The sequence below is a fragment of the Phalacrocorax aristotelis genome, chromosome 2 (assembly GCF_949628215.1).
Source record: "Phalacrocorax aristotelis chromosome 2, bGulAri2.1, whole genome shotgun sequence".
Lineage (NCBI taxonomy): Eukaryota > Metazoa > Chordata > Aves > Suliformes > Phalacrocoracidae > Phalacrocorax > Phalacrocorax aristotelis.
This window is the reverse complement of record NC_134277.1, coordinates 127,672,144-127,687,428: the sequence shown is the minus strand read 5'-3', so window position 1 is coordinate 127,687,428 and position 15,285 is coordinate 127,672,144. Positions and strand designations below refer to the sequence as shown.

Genomic DNA, 15,285 nt, shown 5'->3' with positions numbered 1-15,285 from the left:
TCAGTCGAAGAAGTGTGCGTTACTCCAACAAGCAGTACACTTTGCCGTTTGACAGTGATGTGAAACAAGAGTCCAAGGCTGACAGAAGATACTTGGGACTCGCTCAGGGGTTTGTCTGCTATTTCATCAGTGACCATTTTCAACACTCGCACTTGAACCAGTTCTTCTTTACAGTCCAGGTTTGCAGAGTAAGTCCCTAAGACTCCTTTTGCAAGTTCTTAAAAAACACGTCTTTAATAGCCTGAGCAGATTTGTTGTTGCTTCATGGTTTCCCTTCGCAGGACTGCACACAGAAAAGGCTGTTAGCCTGCAGACCATTCCTGTACTCCGACACGGAACTTTCTTCTTGAAAGCAACAACAACAAAAAAAAGGTCACTCGTACTCCTCGATACCCCCATTAACATTTCTGCGATCATTGGGAGGTCCAGCAGAAAATGGCTGGTGGCAAAAGGTGGCTTCTCATCGAGACAGACAAAAAGGGTGCTCCAGATGTGAATCAAGTGCAGAATAGTATCTGATCTAAGCATCTTACTCACTTTTATTCATTTAGACACACTTTAAGACTCCGTAAGAATCTTTGCAATAATTAACATGTAAAAACTCTGTGTCAAATCAAAGAAAAACCTTCATATTTTCATGTAATACATTTCTTGGACATTAGATGGCAATCCCCCCACTTCATTTTTCATACCAGGGGCCCATATCCCTTCCAAAAATCACACATCACCTTTTCAACAGGTGAGAAGACTGTATAGCCTGCAGGAAGCGAGGCTGTCTGGAAAGCACAGATTACAGAGGCTCCCCCATTTCCATGGCATTCATTCTGCTGCAACGGTTCACCAGATTTGGTTTTTCTTTGATTAGGAAAGGCAGATCAGTAACGCTGTTAAGGAGGAATGCTTATAATATAAGGGTAAAAATCAACTTATTAGTCCCTTGGACACCCTACACCATGCCTTGGATGCTTCCGTGCCAGAAACCTACAGACGGAAAGAGGTGGTTACCAGAACTTCCCCCTCGTTTCGACAGAGGAAGGGGGTTAGGAGAAGAAAGGGGGCTAGCGTGGCATTTAACAATGTAATTTCTAGTCTTGCCAATTAAAAAGGGCCCTCCCAAGGGGTATCATTAGTCTGTGTAAATCTTTGCTGGGAATTATAAAACTGAATTTAAAAAAAAAAGAAAAAAAAAACGAAAGAAAAAAAGCTGTTTAGTACCAGTATGTGGAACACACACAACGGGAGGCACTCACCAACTTTTACAGTGGGAGTTCTATAGATAGAAGAAAAAAAATAAGACATGAGGCATTTAAACAACTTAACAGCTCAAAGGAGTTCAGAGTATGTAACACACCTGATCAAGTTAATGTACTTTGGCTTTCAGCTTCTCACTTCTACACGTGATGTTTTAGAAAGAGGCAGGAGCAACGCACCTCGTCAACCGCTCAGGGCCGTACATGGCGGGGGGAATCCTTCCTGACCTTCGTTAACTCCGTATGATCTATTTAAGTGGCACTAGAAGAGATCCTGGCATCTATTCATTTCAGCAGTGCGTGCCTGTGATTCATTCACACAAAATTCACTTCCTAAGCCTTCTTTTCTCACCTACTTTCATCGCTCATGAAACGTTGTTTTGAGGCCAAGTTCACCCCTTTTCATACATCCCCCTCAGGGCCCGATTTTAGCCTTGCACCACTTGTCGATTTCAGCTCTTGTGCAAATTCACCGTGGACACGGGAGCGAGGTTTGCAGCTCTCCAGCATTCCGAAAGCACAGATTAATATTAGTCCTAAGATGGGGGTCCACCCACAGCTGGCTACTCAAATAGCTAATTTTTCATGTACTCCACTGAAAGTCTAACCTTTTATCCTCACTCTCAAGATGGGTGTGTGCATGTGTGTCAAGGTGACAACACCGTGAAAACAGAAGTTCTCAAATGGTATATTATCTCGAATATCAAAAGGTCACAAAAGGGTACAAATCGGTAGCTCTCCAGAAGAGACACTGGTTTTTATGAAAAGTGGGTCAGTTTTAGTTTCATGTAGGTTGTTTGACACAGTGGTTTCTGGCATCACAAGCTCTGGTCTACAGGATACCACAGAGCCTTTGTATCCCTTGCTGTCACTACAGCATTGTGTTTTTCTACCCATTAACCAAGGATAAATGACCTAGATATTGTGCCTATTAAAGCCTCATTTTTCTTTTGCCCTTTTGTTCTTTAGTGTACCACATTATCACATGCTGAACACATTTTAAAGTATTCTCAGTCTCTCATGCCCCTTTGAAGGAGTAAAGTAGGGGTTTTAGTGTGCATTTCTGTAGAGTTACTTAGAGTGGAAAATATGAAGGTAATTCAAGGTTTCTCTTCCTGCCTAGGCCCTTGAAGACAATCAGTTCAGCATTTACAGCCACTAATCTATAAAGAATATAGCAGAAAAATGCTATGAAAAAGCCACAATGCAAATACAGAAAGCGAACACCAGTTGTGATGTCCCTAAACGCCTAAACGCTATGTTCTATAATTACATCTCTGCATATCATGGGTCACTTTTATTAAAAGCATCATTACTACAGTTGGCAGCAATTTACATCTTATCTTACATGATAGCAGTTTCCAAAGAAAAAAAAAAAATAAAAAGACATCACAACAAAGAAAAACAATACATTTACAAAGTCATGTCTGTAAACTTCAAGGCTAGTTTAGAGTTGAGGTAATGCTGTTTAGCTTTGTGGCTAAAGTAACAAAGTCCTTTAATTTAAAAAAGGTACCTGATTTTTTTCTTTTTGTTTATACCAGTGCATTACAAGATCACGAGACGATTAAACTGTAGCTTTATCCTGTAAGAACCTTCTCCGCGGGTTAATTTCCAAAAGGTACTCTTCACATTCAACAGCTGCCTTATTATTGCTGCGTCTCAAGACAGAGACATTCACACTATCATGAAGATTGTCAGAGAGAGAGTGTGTGTGTGAGTGTGTGCGCGCATGTGAGCGGGTGAACTCCCATACAGTCAAAATGAGGCGCGAATACGATATGTATGGTAAATTTCATCTTGACCTTCACAGCAAAAAAAAAAAAAAAAATTAAATATATAACTTCATCCTTCCTTTAAGCAGCACTTCCTTCTATTAGTGCCACTTGATTACAAATTGCTGCTTAATTCATAATACCAATGGTACCAAAAGAAAAAAAAAAAGCAGAGCATTATGTCAATTTCCTTAAAAAGACATGATCACCTCTCAAATTTCATCTCTCCTAGGGATAATAAATAATGCACTGCACAATACTTAATGACCAAGATACCTTTTGACACATCTGTATAACATGACTTGAACTTTTTTTTTTGCTACACTATGTTACAGAACAGCTTATAAAAACTAAGTATGGACATTAACTGTGAGTGTAAACAGTAGGACTACCACTTGTCAAAAGTTTAAAACACTTTAACTGTAACTGGTACTGGTTATTCATCATTTTCATTGTTTTCTATTTCTTCCCCCCCATCAAGTGAGTCTAGTTCTTCACCCTGTGCTATTTCATCTTCTAAAACGGAGGAATCTGCAGTTTTATCAAGGCTCTCCTCTGCATCACTGCCTTCGAGATTTTCTTCATCTTTAAAGGCAGTTCCTTCAGTTTTGTCAGTAGCCTTCTCTTCATTGGAGCCCACTGCGTTCTGAAGTCCTGCTAGTGCTGGGAAACCGGGCAGAGTCAATCCTCCCAGTCCTGGAGGTAGAAACACAGATGGATAGAAGAGGCCAGGAGCCATGGTAGACAGCAGGAAAGGATTGAAGGCCAGAGGGTTTGTGGGCAATCCAGTGTTGGTGGTGGTGGTAGTGGTGGCAGTGGCGGTAGTCGCCGCAGTAGCAGCACTGACAGATCCATTCGCAGAGTCAGTAGCAGAAACAGTGTCTGTGCTTTTCTCAGAGTCTTTGTTCTCCTCTTCATTCTCATTTTTCTTCTCTTCAGCTTTTGAAGCACCATCCTCAGTCTCTCCTTGACCGGAAGCAGTAGTGGCATTTCCAGTAGTAGCCGTTATCGGGTTATTCAACAATCCGCTTAGTCCAAACATATTGGGCAATCCTGCCATCCCTGGCAACATCAGAGGCAACATGGCAGCTGGATTTTTAGCATCCCCCCCAGCAGCAGCAGCTGCTGTTGCCAGCCCTGGCGGGAAGCCCATGAGGCCTGCGAGCTGGAGAGACTGCAGGTTCTGTAGGTTCTGGAGGCTTGTGAGGTCCATTCCAGCAAACAGACTGTTCATTAGTAGTGGGTTGATTCCCGAAGTTGATGCTACAGCAGCAGCTGCTGCAGCTGCTTTGGCAATTTCACTTTTTGGCCTTCTTCCTCTTCTGCTTGCTCCTTCCTCCCTCACAACAGGTCCAGTGAGAAGACGGTCAAACATGGACTCTGGAACAAAACCCTGAAAAGGGGAGGCGAGAAAACAAGCTTTATACTCAATCAGCTTTTATAGCTTTCAGCAGTTAACTGATGACGATGGAAGCAACAGAAGGGATTTCAGCATACTGCAAAAACAGTCTGTTTTTCAAGCCCTGGCAAATTGTGACTAGCTAGTTACTAAAGTGAATGGCAGTAGAACATGTAAGAAAAACTGAAGAAAGCAAAGTCACAGATTTTTTACGTTTAAACACAACAGTAAAACAACACATGCTGAAACTCTGTAGCGTCATTAAAAAACCCACCCTCGTACACTGCAGTTATAAGCTTAGACCTTTGTACTTTGTACTGAACTTCAGTATAGTAATATTTTATTAAAATGAGTATTTGCAGAATTTCACCCTTTATTTTCAAACAACTGTTGTAAAAGAAAAGGCTGAAAACCTAATCCTTTGACACTGCCTGTTACGAAGATGATGAATTCTGTTATAAATATGAGAAATATTTTCTTAATAGTTCCTAACATATGAATACCCATTTTTATTAAGGACTGTTGCTTATAAGAAAAAAATAATGCAAAACAAATCCTGAAGGCTGCCTTACTGTAGCTGATTTTCTGAGTGTGCTTCAATCCCATTCTGCAGCAGCCTCCTATCACCATCCCCCCCGAGCTGGGTAACTCCCACCAGACACCACAATTTCCTCAGCTCAAAACCAGCTATGAGATGAAGACTTAATAATGAATTTACACAGCCTTCAACTTTTTTGTGCCATAATCTAGAGGGAAGCATGGAATGAGAGTTTCACTTACAGACTGTTTAACAATGTCAGTCCAATCTGGAGCAACAGCAAATTCAGGATTTTCTTCCAGCCATCTTGGCAAGTCCTTCATTGGAGGGGCCATAGCTCCACCCATCTAATCAAAAGGACAAGGTTAATACTTAAAAAAACCCAAACGAACAACTATTTATATGGATATTTTCTATCTGTGCACTTTTTTTCTCTGAAGGATGGCAGTAAAGACTTTCACTTCAGACTGTGGAAAACTACACGGAAGCCAGCTAACAACACTAGAATTGAGAATATCATGTTTTTAAAAAAGTAGTAAAAACACTGCAGCTTAGGCAGGGCTAGTAATGCAATTCATATCTGATATAAGGAAAAAATGTGCTATATAGTTTCAAAAGGTAAGACTTGTTTACTCAAGTGATTAACATATCAGAAGAGCAAAGAAGGAATTAGAGGAACTGGGTGGCACATTCCAGTAAGAATAACTGCCGGTGTCAACTTATGAAACTTTGAAAGAAAAAAAGCTTGGAGTAGAAAACCTGCATTCCACACGCAACGATGTTAAAGACCTCCACTGAACTAACTTGATTTTTACCTTCTTTCCATTTCGCTTATTTACAACAGGTACCCTTTCTTCTCCTGTCAAGGTGTTTATATCCAGTTTATTAGGGTTTCGACATCTGTGTCGTTTTTGTTTCGGCTTCTGAAATGGGGAAAACAGCACATCTGCACTCTTCTGGAAAGAAAAGAAATGTATTGCTTTTTAGTTATTAATTTTCTTGACAAAAATCATCAATCATGGAACCCCTTCTTACAATTTTAAGGGGTCAATTACTTTACCCTCAGATTATCCCAGAAAAATCTTTTTTCTTATCAAATGAAGACGTTCTGCAGAACTTGACACCAGCACTGTTTTAACACATTGTTATATACAAATATTAAGAAAGGAAAAGCAACCCATACACTCCCGTGCCATGTGGGAGTTCAGATATTATATTAAGTGTGGCTAAAGAGAAAACCTCTATTGAAAACCAACAGTTACAAAATCCAATGACTATGCCCAATGTGAGGAAATCAATTTTGTTGTCTGTAAAACTAACTTCTGTATTAATATAATACAACAACACTTCTAGAATCGCATACTTACTGGTACATAACTTGGCATATCTACAGTGTAAGTAGGATGCAATTTAAGCCATTCAACTAAATCCTTGTTTTTAGGAGCATCCTCTCCCACCAGCCTGGTCCCATCCTCTAGATTGATTACAGGGATGCGAGTGTCTGGGTCCAGTTGACCAGGAGATGGAATGTTCCTTGCTGGTAGGGCTTCCATATCTTCTTCAAAAGCTTTGGTCACTTCTGCATCCTCCTGAAAACATTAACGTCTGTATTAATTCTCACTTCAAGAGAACAGTTACCTGGAGAAGAAATTTCAGGGACAGAAGCTAAATGCTCAAGGAGATTTTGTATACGCAAGAGTTAATGGGGTTTAAATATTCATGCTCTGTAAAGCAATACTGTTACATCAGGGAATTTTGTAAATTAAGCATTCTTGAACATTAAAGAACATACAGTTAAAGACAGAGCAGTTTTCGGGCATTTCCAGTTAATGGCCCCCAAGACCTACCTTCCCTCTTCTACACAGTAAGACAGACATAACTTAACCCTCAAATATATGTTGTTACAAATATTTTTTTTGTACAAAACAATCTTTTTGAAAGTACAAGCTACTTAAAACTCAGCCACAATTTGCTAGAGTAAAACTTGATATGAATGACATGAGCACCATTTTGTTTGGTTCAAAAAGAAGTAACAGCTCTAAACACAAAGAAAAAGCTAGTTGAGTAAAAACTGTATTTTACTATTAGGGAGGGTATAACAACACCATAAACTCACATTCAGAAAGTACTAGACACAAATATGAGACAAAAAGGTTGCTGCCTTACTACAGTCAACGATGTCCGTTTGTTGCTCATAAATAACAGATCAAGTCCTTCTACATTTTTCCTCCTTCCTCTCCTCCTCTTCATGGGCGGTTCTCCATCTATTAAAGAGCCATTTAGTAGATGCCTTGTGGGGGTGCGTGAAAGACCTGCTTGCAGCAGCTCCATTTGAGTTTTAAAGGCATCAGACACGGGTGTGGAGACATTAGGCAAGATAAACTTTGAAGTAACAGATGAAAAATTTGAGGTAGAACTTGTTGCCTCTCGTGAGGCCTTTGATAAATCTACAACCTTTTCTTGTCCATTTTCTGAGACCACCTGAGACTCACGTAACTGGGCAACCATTTCCATAAGATTTCTCCTCTTGGCAGCTCTCTCAGCCTCAATTTCAATCTTTCTTCTCCTCCTCCTCCTCTGACGTGGGACCGATAAGTTGAGTGCATCTTCCTAATGAAAAATGACCATTTCCAAACATTAGCAAAGCTCTGTTTGCTACGCTGAATTTCAGTAAGAGTCCAAACACATAACTCTGAAAACAAAGCCTTCATTTTATTCAAAGAAACACTTTATTTTTCTTTTTATTTAAATAAATTCTTTTTTTTTCTATTATGCAAAAGAAGCATAATAGACATGAAAGACATAGAACATGAAAGACAAAATGTTTTATGTAAGAAAGAGAAAGATGCAGCCTTGCCTTTGATAACTGAGGAGAAGCAGTGATGTCTTCACTGCCACTGACGCTGGCTTGACCAACCATGGAGAGCTCTGCAAAGCTCCTTTTTTGCAGAGGGCTGTCCACAGCTGTTGGAGTATACCCAGGTATGAGCCCCTGGAAATCAAACATCTGGCGCCTATTTACCGGCCACTTCCCTTTCAGCACTGCTTCACAGATGTTGTCTAATCGGTTAATCATTACTCTGTCCTGCATAAAGGAAAAGTACGTAATGAACCTTCAGTGTGAAAGTTGCCTTTTAAACTCAGTCCAAAGCTTCCAAAGCATAAGAAACACATTCAGAAACAACTATTCTTGCAGGTTCGGATAAACTGATCGCCTTACAAGAAGGTAACACACAGATGATTTTGTAGAAGAAAACACCACTAGAAATTAACAGCTGCATTTACACTGGGGGGGAAGGAAGAAGACAGACCAAGTTTTCTGTACGATAATGTACTAACAGACAAATTTAACAGAAACTCACTATTATCTTACACTGTATAACTTCAGTAGTTAGCAAAACCAACAGTTAGGAAGGGAAAAATCAAAACATCTGCAATCTGTATCTTAAAGCTGCAGTTCTTGAGATCCAACAGGCTGGATCTGCAATTCTGTCCTAGGAAGTGGATCCTCATTAGCGTCACTATTAATAAAGTTCAACATTATGAAATGGGCACCAACCTAGGGACATCTAATGAATGTCAATTTTCATTCCACGCCCATTATCACTTCAAATTTCACTGAAGCGTGTATACTAAAAATCTCTAATTATGTTTATTAGTCTACTTATACTGAACCTACAGAGATGAAGGATTTTTTGTTTTACTTTTACATGACGACTGGAATAAGATTTTAGTCCACATTTCCAAAATACATGCTGAAAGCAAAGATGATGAGTATCATCTGATTTTTTCCATTTCAGTATTCAAGCACATTCTATGGTAGCCTGCCTGAAGTAGCAGAAACTTCAGAACTATGAGAAATACTGCTGCTTAGGGAATATGAGCATCAGTTAGCTTCCTGAACAGCAAAACAGTGCAAAAGCCACTAGCAGATCTCAGCAGCTGCAACAGACTGCTTGCTTTCCCCAGGAATAAGCCTATTAAGAGCAAGGTCCCCCCGCCCTGCCCCCCCATCCCAAACCAGATGGCCCTGTTATGGTGATTAGTAAGCTTAAGACTATTAGTACTTTATTTCTCTTTCTCCCCTTACTGCATAGGGTAGCACTAAATTATGTATGGATTTATTATGAGGTTACGGTTTCATATTTTAAAAAACATTTTATATTAGATAATTTTCTGCATTGTTACCAAAATAAGATACAACTTTATCCTATCTAAAACTGCTGCTCATGTTTGCAGGATACCTTAATACAATTACATCTGTCAACCTTACGTAACGGCTTAGATCATGTAGGTCGCCGATATTCTTCTCTACAATCTCCTCACCCCAAAATAAAAAGGTGATCTTGCAAAATCTCTGCTCTTAACACTGCAGATTGCTCTGCAGACAAAATCCATAATTCAAAATCATAAGTTTGCTTCCATCAACAGAGGTGTGATTCTGCCGACATACAGTTATGGAGCCTATAAGAGCTCCTGTCTGTCAGTAGTTTGTTGTTTTATTAAGTGACACTATCTACAGTAAAGCATTTCCTTTCATTTCCTCTGCTAATTTGTATGAAATTGAAGAATAAAATGCTATTCCACAAGTCATTCATAGGAAAAAGTCCCTTGTCTACTAGAACTGCAGAATCATACAAAGGTCACTGTTATTTTGCAACCACATGTCCCATATTTTATCTGTACTGAAAAAGACACGTGTCATTCTACCCCTAACCAACCTTAGGCCAGAAAGAGAAGGCAAACGTTCTCTCATGAAGTAGCTGTACCACAGAGGGATCCCCATCTTCCATGTAGAATCCATCACGTGTTTCATCCCTTGCGGTACTCATAGAGGCATTGCTTTCTTCATCAAAATTCTTACCCTGAGAAGCTGCTCCTGCTGAATAACAACCATGACCAGGCATTAACTGCAGAAGTTCCCAACCACCCAGTGTCAACCCAACTAGGTATGTTAAGACAACCAGGCTTGACACAACATTTCTAACTCAGGCTTTTGTTCAGTAACTACTACAGCAGAGCTGTAGCCTTCTGCATTGGGCACAGAGACCGTGCTTATTGGCTCAGTAAGCTATCTTGGAAACCATCCCTTGTGGGGGAATACCCCACTGATGCTGGATGGTTTTTATGAAAGCTTATCTAGCCACCTGATATGCGTAAGGGCAGAGGAACTGCTACATGTAGCCCATCCCGAGCTCCATGATGGCTCCGTGTATGCCACTTACCAGCTGGCACAAGTTACAACAGCTGTTGGGCTCACGCTAAGCACACAGAATTGATCTGACCAACGCATTACCTTCAGGTTGGGAGGATTCTTCTGATTTATCATCATCATCCAGTTTCTCCTCTTCATCTTCTTCCGAACCTTTCTCAGAAATAGATTTTGGGTCTACATCTGTACTCATTTCTATGTCTTTCAATTCACATTTAACAGAGCCAGGCTCAGCCTCAGCATCACAGTCCGGTTTAGTGTCCTTATCTGCAGTATCTGTCTCCTCTTTGATATCAGGCTTCTCTTTGGCTGCTGGATTTTCAGACCCTTCAACTTTAGACTCCGTTTGTTCTGTAATTTTTTCTTCTTGTACTGGTGTGGATGCAACAATAGGTGGTGTTTGACTGCAGCCAACACCCAGAGGGTTTGCAGAAGAGACAGTATTTGCATTACCCGTCCCTCTGTTTTGAGCGAAGTTTTTGTGAGCCTCAAGAAAAGAGAGTTCAGGATCATTCAGAATGTGATAATCTGTCCTACTGACGCCATGTTTAGCAGCACCAACCAGTAAGTCTTTGTCATGTTTACCACACTCCCACCACTCTGGCAGGTCCAAGCTTGGTTGGCAAAGTTTTAGCCTCTCCCCCAACTGCGGGTGATGGAGAACCTGTTCACGGATTTTCCGCAACAGTTCTATGCGATATAAAGTTCTAGAAGCACGCTCTTCTGTGATCGGCTCAATCATAGTGGAAAGATCAGGCGGTTCTGCAATGACAATGATTTGTCTTGTTTAATACCAATTACACGTACACCCATTGCAAAATCATTACACCTGCGCAGAAAGTTTCAACAGTCCCACTGTCTCATAAAGTTGGTTCCTACAGTCAGGTAAAACTTACCGTCATCCGGTTTGACTGGCATTCGGCACACTCGTCTACACATATTCACGAAGCCATTAAAATACTTTTCCAAGCTTTCGTCGGACTTTTTATCAAGCCTGGCAAATGCTCTGAATTGATTCCAGTCAAATTGATGTTTTACAGGATCAAAAATAATTCCAAAAGTAGACACCACACGATAAAAGTCAGCTTCTTCTCTTCTTGTCCACCTAGTCAAGGAAGAAGCAAAAGAAGTGAGGCCACTGAATAAATGACAGGCCAAATATAGTTTGGATGCCACCAAACTCCCTTAGTTTATTCTTTCAAAACACAAGGGCAGTACTGGTGACACACAAGCTCAAACGAGATTTAAAGAAAGATATTACTAAGAAACTCACTTTTGTCGTTTTTCAGTTATTATAGCTTCCCTTTCTGCTTCTAGTGCCCTCACTTCTTCCCGAGGCCGACGTCTCCTGCGGTCAGTCTTCATTAGTGCCTCTTGCCTCATTTGTTGCCTTTTATAGCTGCGCTGATAGGCAGTAATGAGGCGACGCAGACGGGTAGTCAGGGTTGAAGTGTTGGGCCAGTAGAGCTGGCCTAACTCAGCATTGCTTTCACTGTGCTTGTCTAGAGAATAGAGAAGTATTTGTGCACTGCAAAACCACCACTAAACATTTCAAAGTTTCTATGGCTAGAACTGGATTCCTGTTTTATCTGATAAGAACATAAGCCTCATTAATACTGGTGCATAACAAATTAGAAACAGGATAACTACATAGGTAGGAAATAAAAAATAGAATCAAACCATCCGACTAAGAACTCAGAAATGCTTGTGAAGCATTTAGAGATAAACATCAAGCATTATTATTCAATGTTATGAATGCCAACATATTGTGAATACTGTATTTAAATTAGTGCGATGCGTCTTTAAATATATTACTAAGATGATTTTTCTGCCTTTGAGGAAACACCTATGCTTGTGATTTCCCACTTTATTATTCTCACTTAAATCTTGGCAATTTTCCTCCATTCTGAGGAAACAACGTATCCATTACTTCCAAGATTATCTCAGCAAAAACATCAATGTCTGCATTATGAAACATCCGATCTTTATCATCACAACTTCTACTATGTAATTAGAAACCCAGAAAGCCATAATGTGGATTATTCAAAGGCAGTAAATAATTGTTTTGAAAGATGTGAAGCATTGGCACTAAATAGTTTACTGCGGTGTTTTCCCAAAACACAACCTATTCCCGCATGTGGTAATATAAACAGTCCACCTTTCACTAAATGGTCCATTTATTGCCTTTCTAATTTCTTTGCTATAGTCTTACTTGGGTGTATTTCTATGGACTCCTCTTTGTCTTCTGGAGGTGAGTTTGCAAATTCCTTGGGGAGAAGACAGAAGTTACATTAGTTTTCGGTTTTGACCATATGTTATCATTTCGGGAGAAAAATATGTCATCTCTCAAACACAGCAGCAAACAATCTTTGTGAGGTGTGTTTATCTGGTAGCTCTCAAACTTAAGAAGTGCATATTCAGATAAACATGGAGAATCAGTTATAATTATGTAGATTTGTAATTACAGGAAGTTGAAGTTCTTACATCAATTTCATCCTTGAAAGGAGTTCTGGTTGGCTTATATTCTGGATCTTCATCCTCTCTGTCAAATTCACCGCTATAAAATATTTAAAAGAAGTATTTTTAAGAAATACATTGTTTTTGAGAGGGGGGTGATTTTCTGGACAAAAGCAAAAAAGCAATAAAAGCCATAAGCATGGTGTACCAAGTTACGCATTTGTATTTCATGCTCAACTGTGTAAACTTTTTACATCATATGATCACTTCAGATCCTCAGGCGAAATGTAAGCAAAATATGACATACGAACTCATGCCAACATATACAATGCTGATAAAGTTTATTAATTTTTTCATGTCCTCCTTACCCATCACCGCCATCTGCTAACATGTCTGTCCCTCTCTGTTCAGCAGCTATGGCCTTCGCATCAGGCATGCCAACCCGTTCCAGAAAGCAGAGTGCTGGATCAGCTCTCATAGAATTGTACTTCTCATAACCTGCACGCAGAGTGGGAGACAAATTTTTTTAAAAAGTTATGACCAGCTGTGAATAGAGTAGGTTTAAGCAGTATTAGTACAATTTTCTGGATTCATTCATTTATTTTTAGATAAAACAAAGGAGCTGTCACTGTGCTGGAAACAACCATTTTGTCCACATAATGAAATTTTTCATACTGGTAAATTCCATCAGCACAGAAACATTTTCACATCAATAACATTAACAAACAGTAGATACTGAAGAAAGCATTCAATTTAATGCCTTTATAAGGTAAAATCTTCACTTGTGAAAGATCTTAAGTTTCCTATATGACTTTCACGGCGGTTCTCCACATTCGACGCTCCCTACTGGAAACATGCAGGTGCAAACAGCAGCACACACACGTACATCTTCTATAGCTCCAGCCCTGCTGGAGCCTCAATGTAGGCTGCAAAAATGCTGTATGCATGGGTTATACGTAAGGCCAACGAACCTGTCTTATTAGGTTTAGGATGATGCATGTCAGTAAGATGACACTGTTCCCTCTATGGTTTTCAAACTGCTGTTTGCTTTTTTACTGCCCAAGTTGACTAGATGGAAAATGGCAGATCCCAACAGTGCGCTGCAGGAAAATGATTTTTAGACTAGACTTGCCTCAGCTGAGCCCACAAAACAGAGCTGCCGTACATAGGCAGAACAGCACAATTCAATTAGGATTTGTACTACAACACACTGCTCCTAACTGCTGTAGAGCCTCAAGCCAAACTGTAATCATGAAAGGTTTTATAAGCCATCATTCTCCCCTTTAGTCAGGCTGGGCTGCTGAGAATACCTCTGCGACCTCCAGAGAATTGGGATTATAATCAGGAATCGCTCACTGTATATATCATGCCAGCTCTGCATCCCCAGCCTTTCAAAGTTAACAAGGCTGCATCCCACTCAAGGGAGCCGGGAGTTCTCAACACTGACATTTGTGAAATATTGCTTGGAACAAAGCCCAGGAGGCACTTGTACAGATTAATAGCAGAGGTTAAGCCCACCGTCCACTTTGACACTGGTTGGCAGAGTTAGCAAGTGAAGCAGTGCTGGAAGCAAAGTTTATGGAGATCTATCTTACTATTTGGCTATTATTTAAACAAATATGGTTTTGTTTTATTTACAGCCAAGAAAGTAATGTTTTCTTCTCAAATGTTCTGCAAACATTTAAAAACAGCATCTGATATTTACAGCTCATATTAGGTTTTTAATGCAGGCAAGAAAAAAGAGAGATACAAGCCAACAGTTCCTTGGAACAATACTTGTTAATATTATGACTGAACAGTCCTACACACAGAAAGCTTTACAACTGAGTTTTGTTCAGAGTGAGACATCGCTTACCGTGTTTGAATACTCCAATTAAAAGGGATTTATCTGCCTCCTTATCCCACCAGTCTGCAGGAACTTCGGCATGGAATGGCTCAGGTATCCATATATCTACTTCACTGTAAAGACAGCATTATTTATGTTCTCAAAGGTATTACTAGACAAAGATGTTTAAAGAACAAGTGGTTCACACTGTTTTGTAAATACAAATTTTGAGTGGGGAAAAACCCCCAAAACCCAACACAGAAACTGAAATACCTGGAAAAATAATTAGGAAGGTTAACCGCCCCTCCCAACCCCAAAACCCTACCCACAACAAAAAAGCTAACATTAGCCTATTTTGGGAATGGAATGACAACGGTTATCCAAATATGATTCATGTAAAGACTTAGTATATTTTTTTAAATTTCTTAAATTGAGATAGAATAATCCTTCAGTATTAGCAGAACTGAGAATTCACTTCTGTTATTTCCCACATTGTTTCCTCCCCGAAGAAAATCACCCACGGTGCTTGATAAAATAATAAGGCTGCTTGAGAATAAACATTTGAGAGATAAAGTGTGACAACCTCTAAATGCTGCATTATTATAGTACGCGTACTTTATAAAAGCCAGCATCATAGCGCAAAAAAATAAACCTGCACTTGCACTAACCTTGAGTCAGCACCCTCTAAGATCTTGTCTGCTTGGTCCCCTATAACTTCTTGTCGTAGATAGTAGAGCATGCGGACACGCAGCAGGACCCTGGAGAGGAAGGCAGAGGGGGGAAAAAGTTCTTAACTTCAGGACTGTTTGCCAACAGTGGCTTTTGGCAG

At 40.0% G+C, this 15,285-nt stretch overlaps 1 protein-coding gene across 5 annotated transcripts in view; it reads right to left on the bottom strand.

Moving 5' to 3' along the window:
• Positions 1-2,528: 2,528 nt before the first annotated feature.
• CHD7 (chromodomain helicase DNA binding protein 7) overlaps positions 2,529-15,285 on the bottom strand; it is a 132,090-nt gene continuing 119,333 nt past the window's right edge. For 2 of the 5 annotated variants that reach the window (XM_075085091.1, XM_075085092.1), the window contains 15 exons: positions 15,125-15,214; positions 14,487-14,590; positions 13,000-13,129; positions 12,659-12,731; positions 12,387-12,441; positions 11,448-11,676; positions 11,071-11,279; positions 10,259-10,936; positions 9,684-9,844; positions 7,820-8,047; positions 7,129-7,572; positions 6,330-6,551; positions 5,778-5,918; positions 5,205-5,309; positions 2,529-4,418 (listed from right to left, as the gene is read on the bottom strand). In XM_075085091.1, coding sequence (XP_074941192.1) covers positions 3,462-4,418; positions 5,205-5,309; positions 5,778-5,918; positions 6,330-6,551; positions 7,129-7,572; positions 7,820-8,047; positions 9,684-9,844; positions 10,259-10,936; positions 11,071-11,279; positions 11,448-11,676; positions 12,387-12,441; positions 12,659-12,731; positions 13,000-13,129; positions 14,487-14,590; positions 15,125-15,214 — 3,826 coding nt within the window. In that variant the 3' untranslated portion in view covers positions 2,529-3,461. The remainder of the gene's footprint in view (positions 4,419-5,204; positions 5,310-5,777; positions 5,919-6,329; positions 6,552-7,128; positions 7,573-7,819; positions 8,048-9,683; positions 9,845-10,258; positions 10,937-11,070; positions 11,280-11,447; positions 11,677-12,386; positions 12,442-12,658; positions 12,732-12,999; positions 13,130-14,486; positions 14,591-15,124; positions 15,215-15,285) is intronic. The other 3 variants (XM_075085096.1, XM_075085094.1, XM_075085093.1) reach the window with 3 other exon arrangements.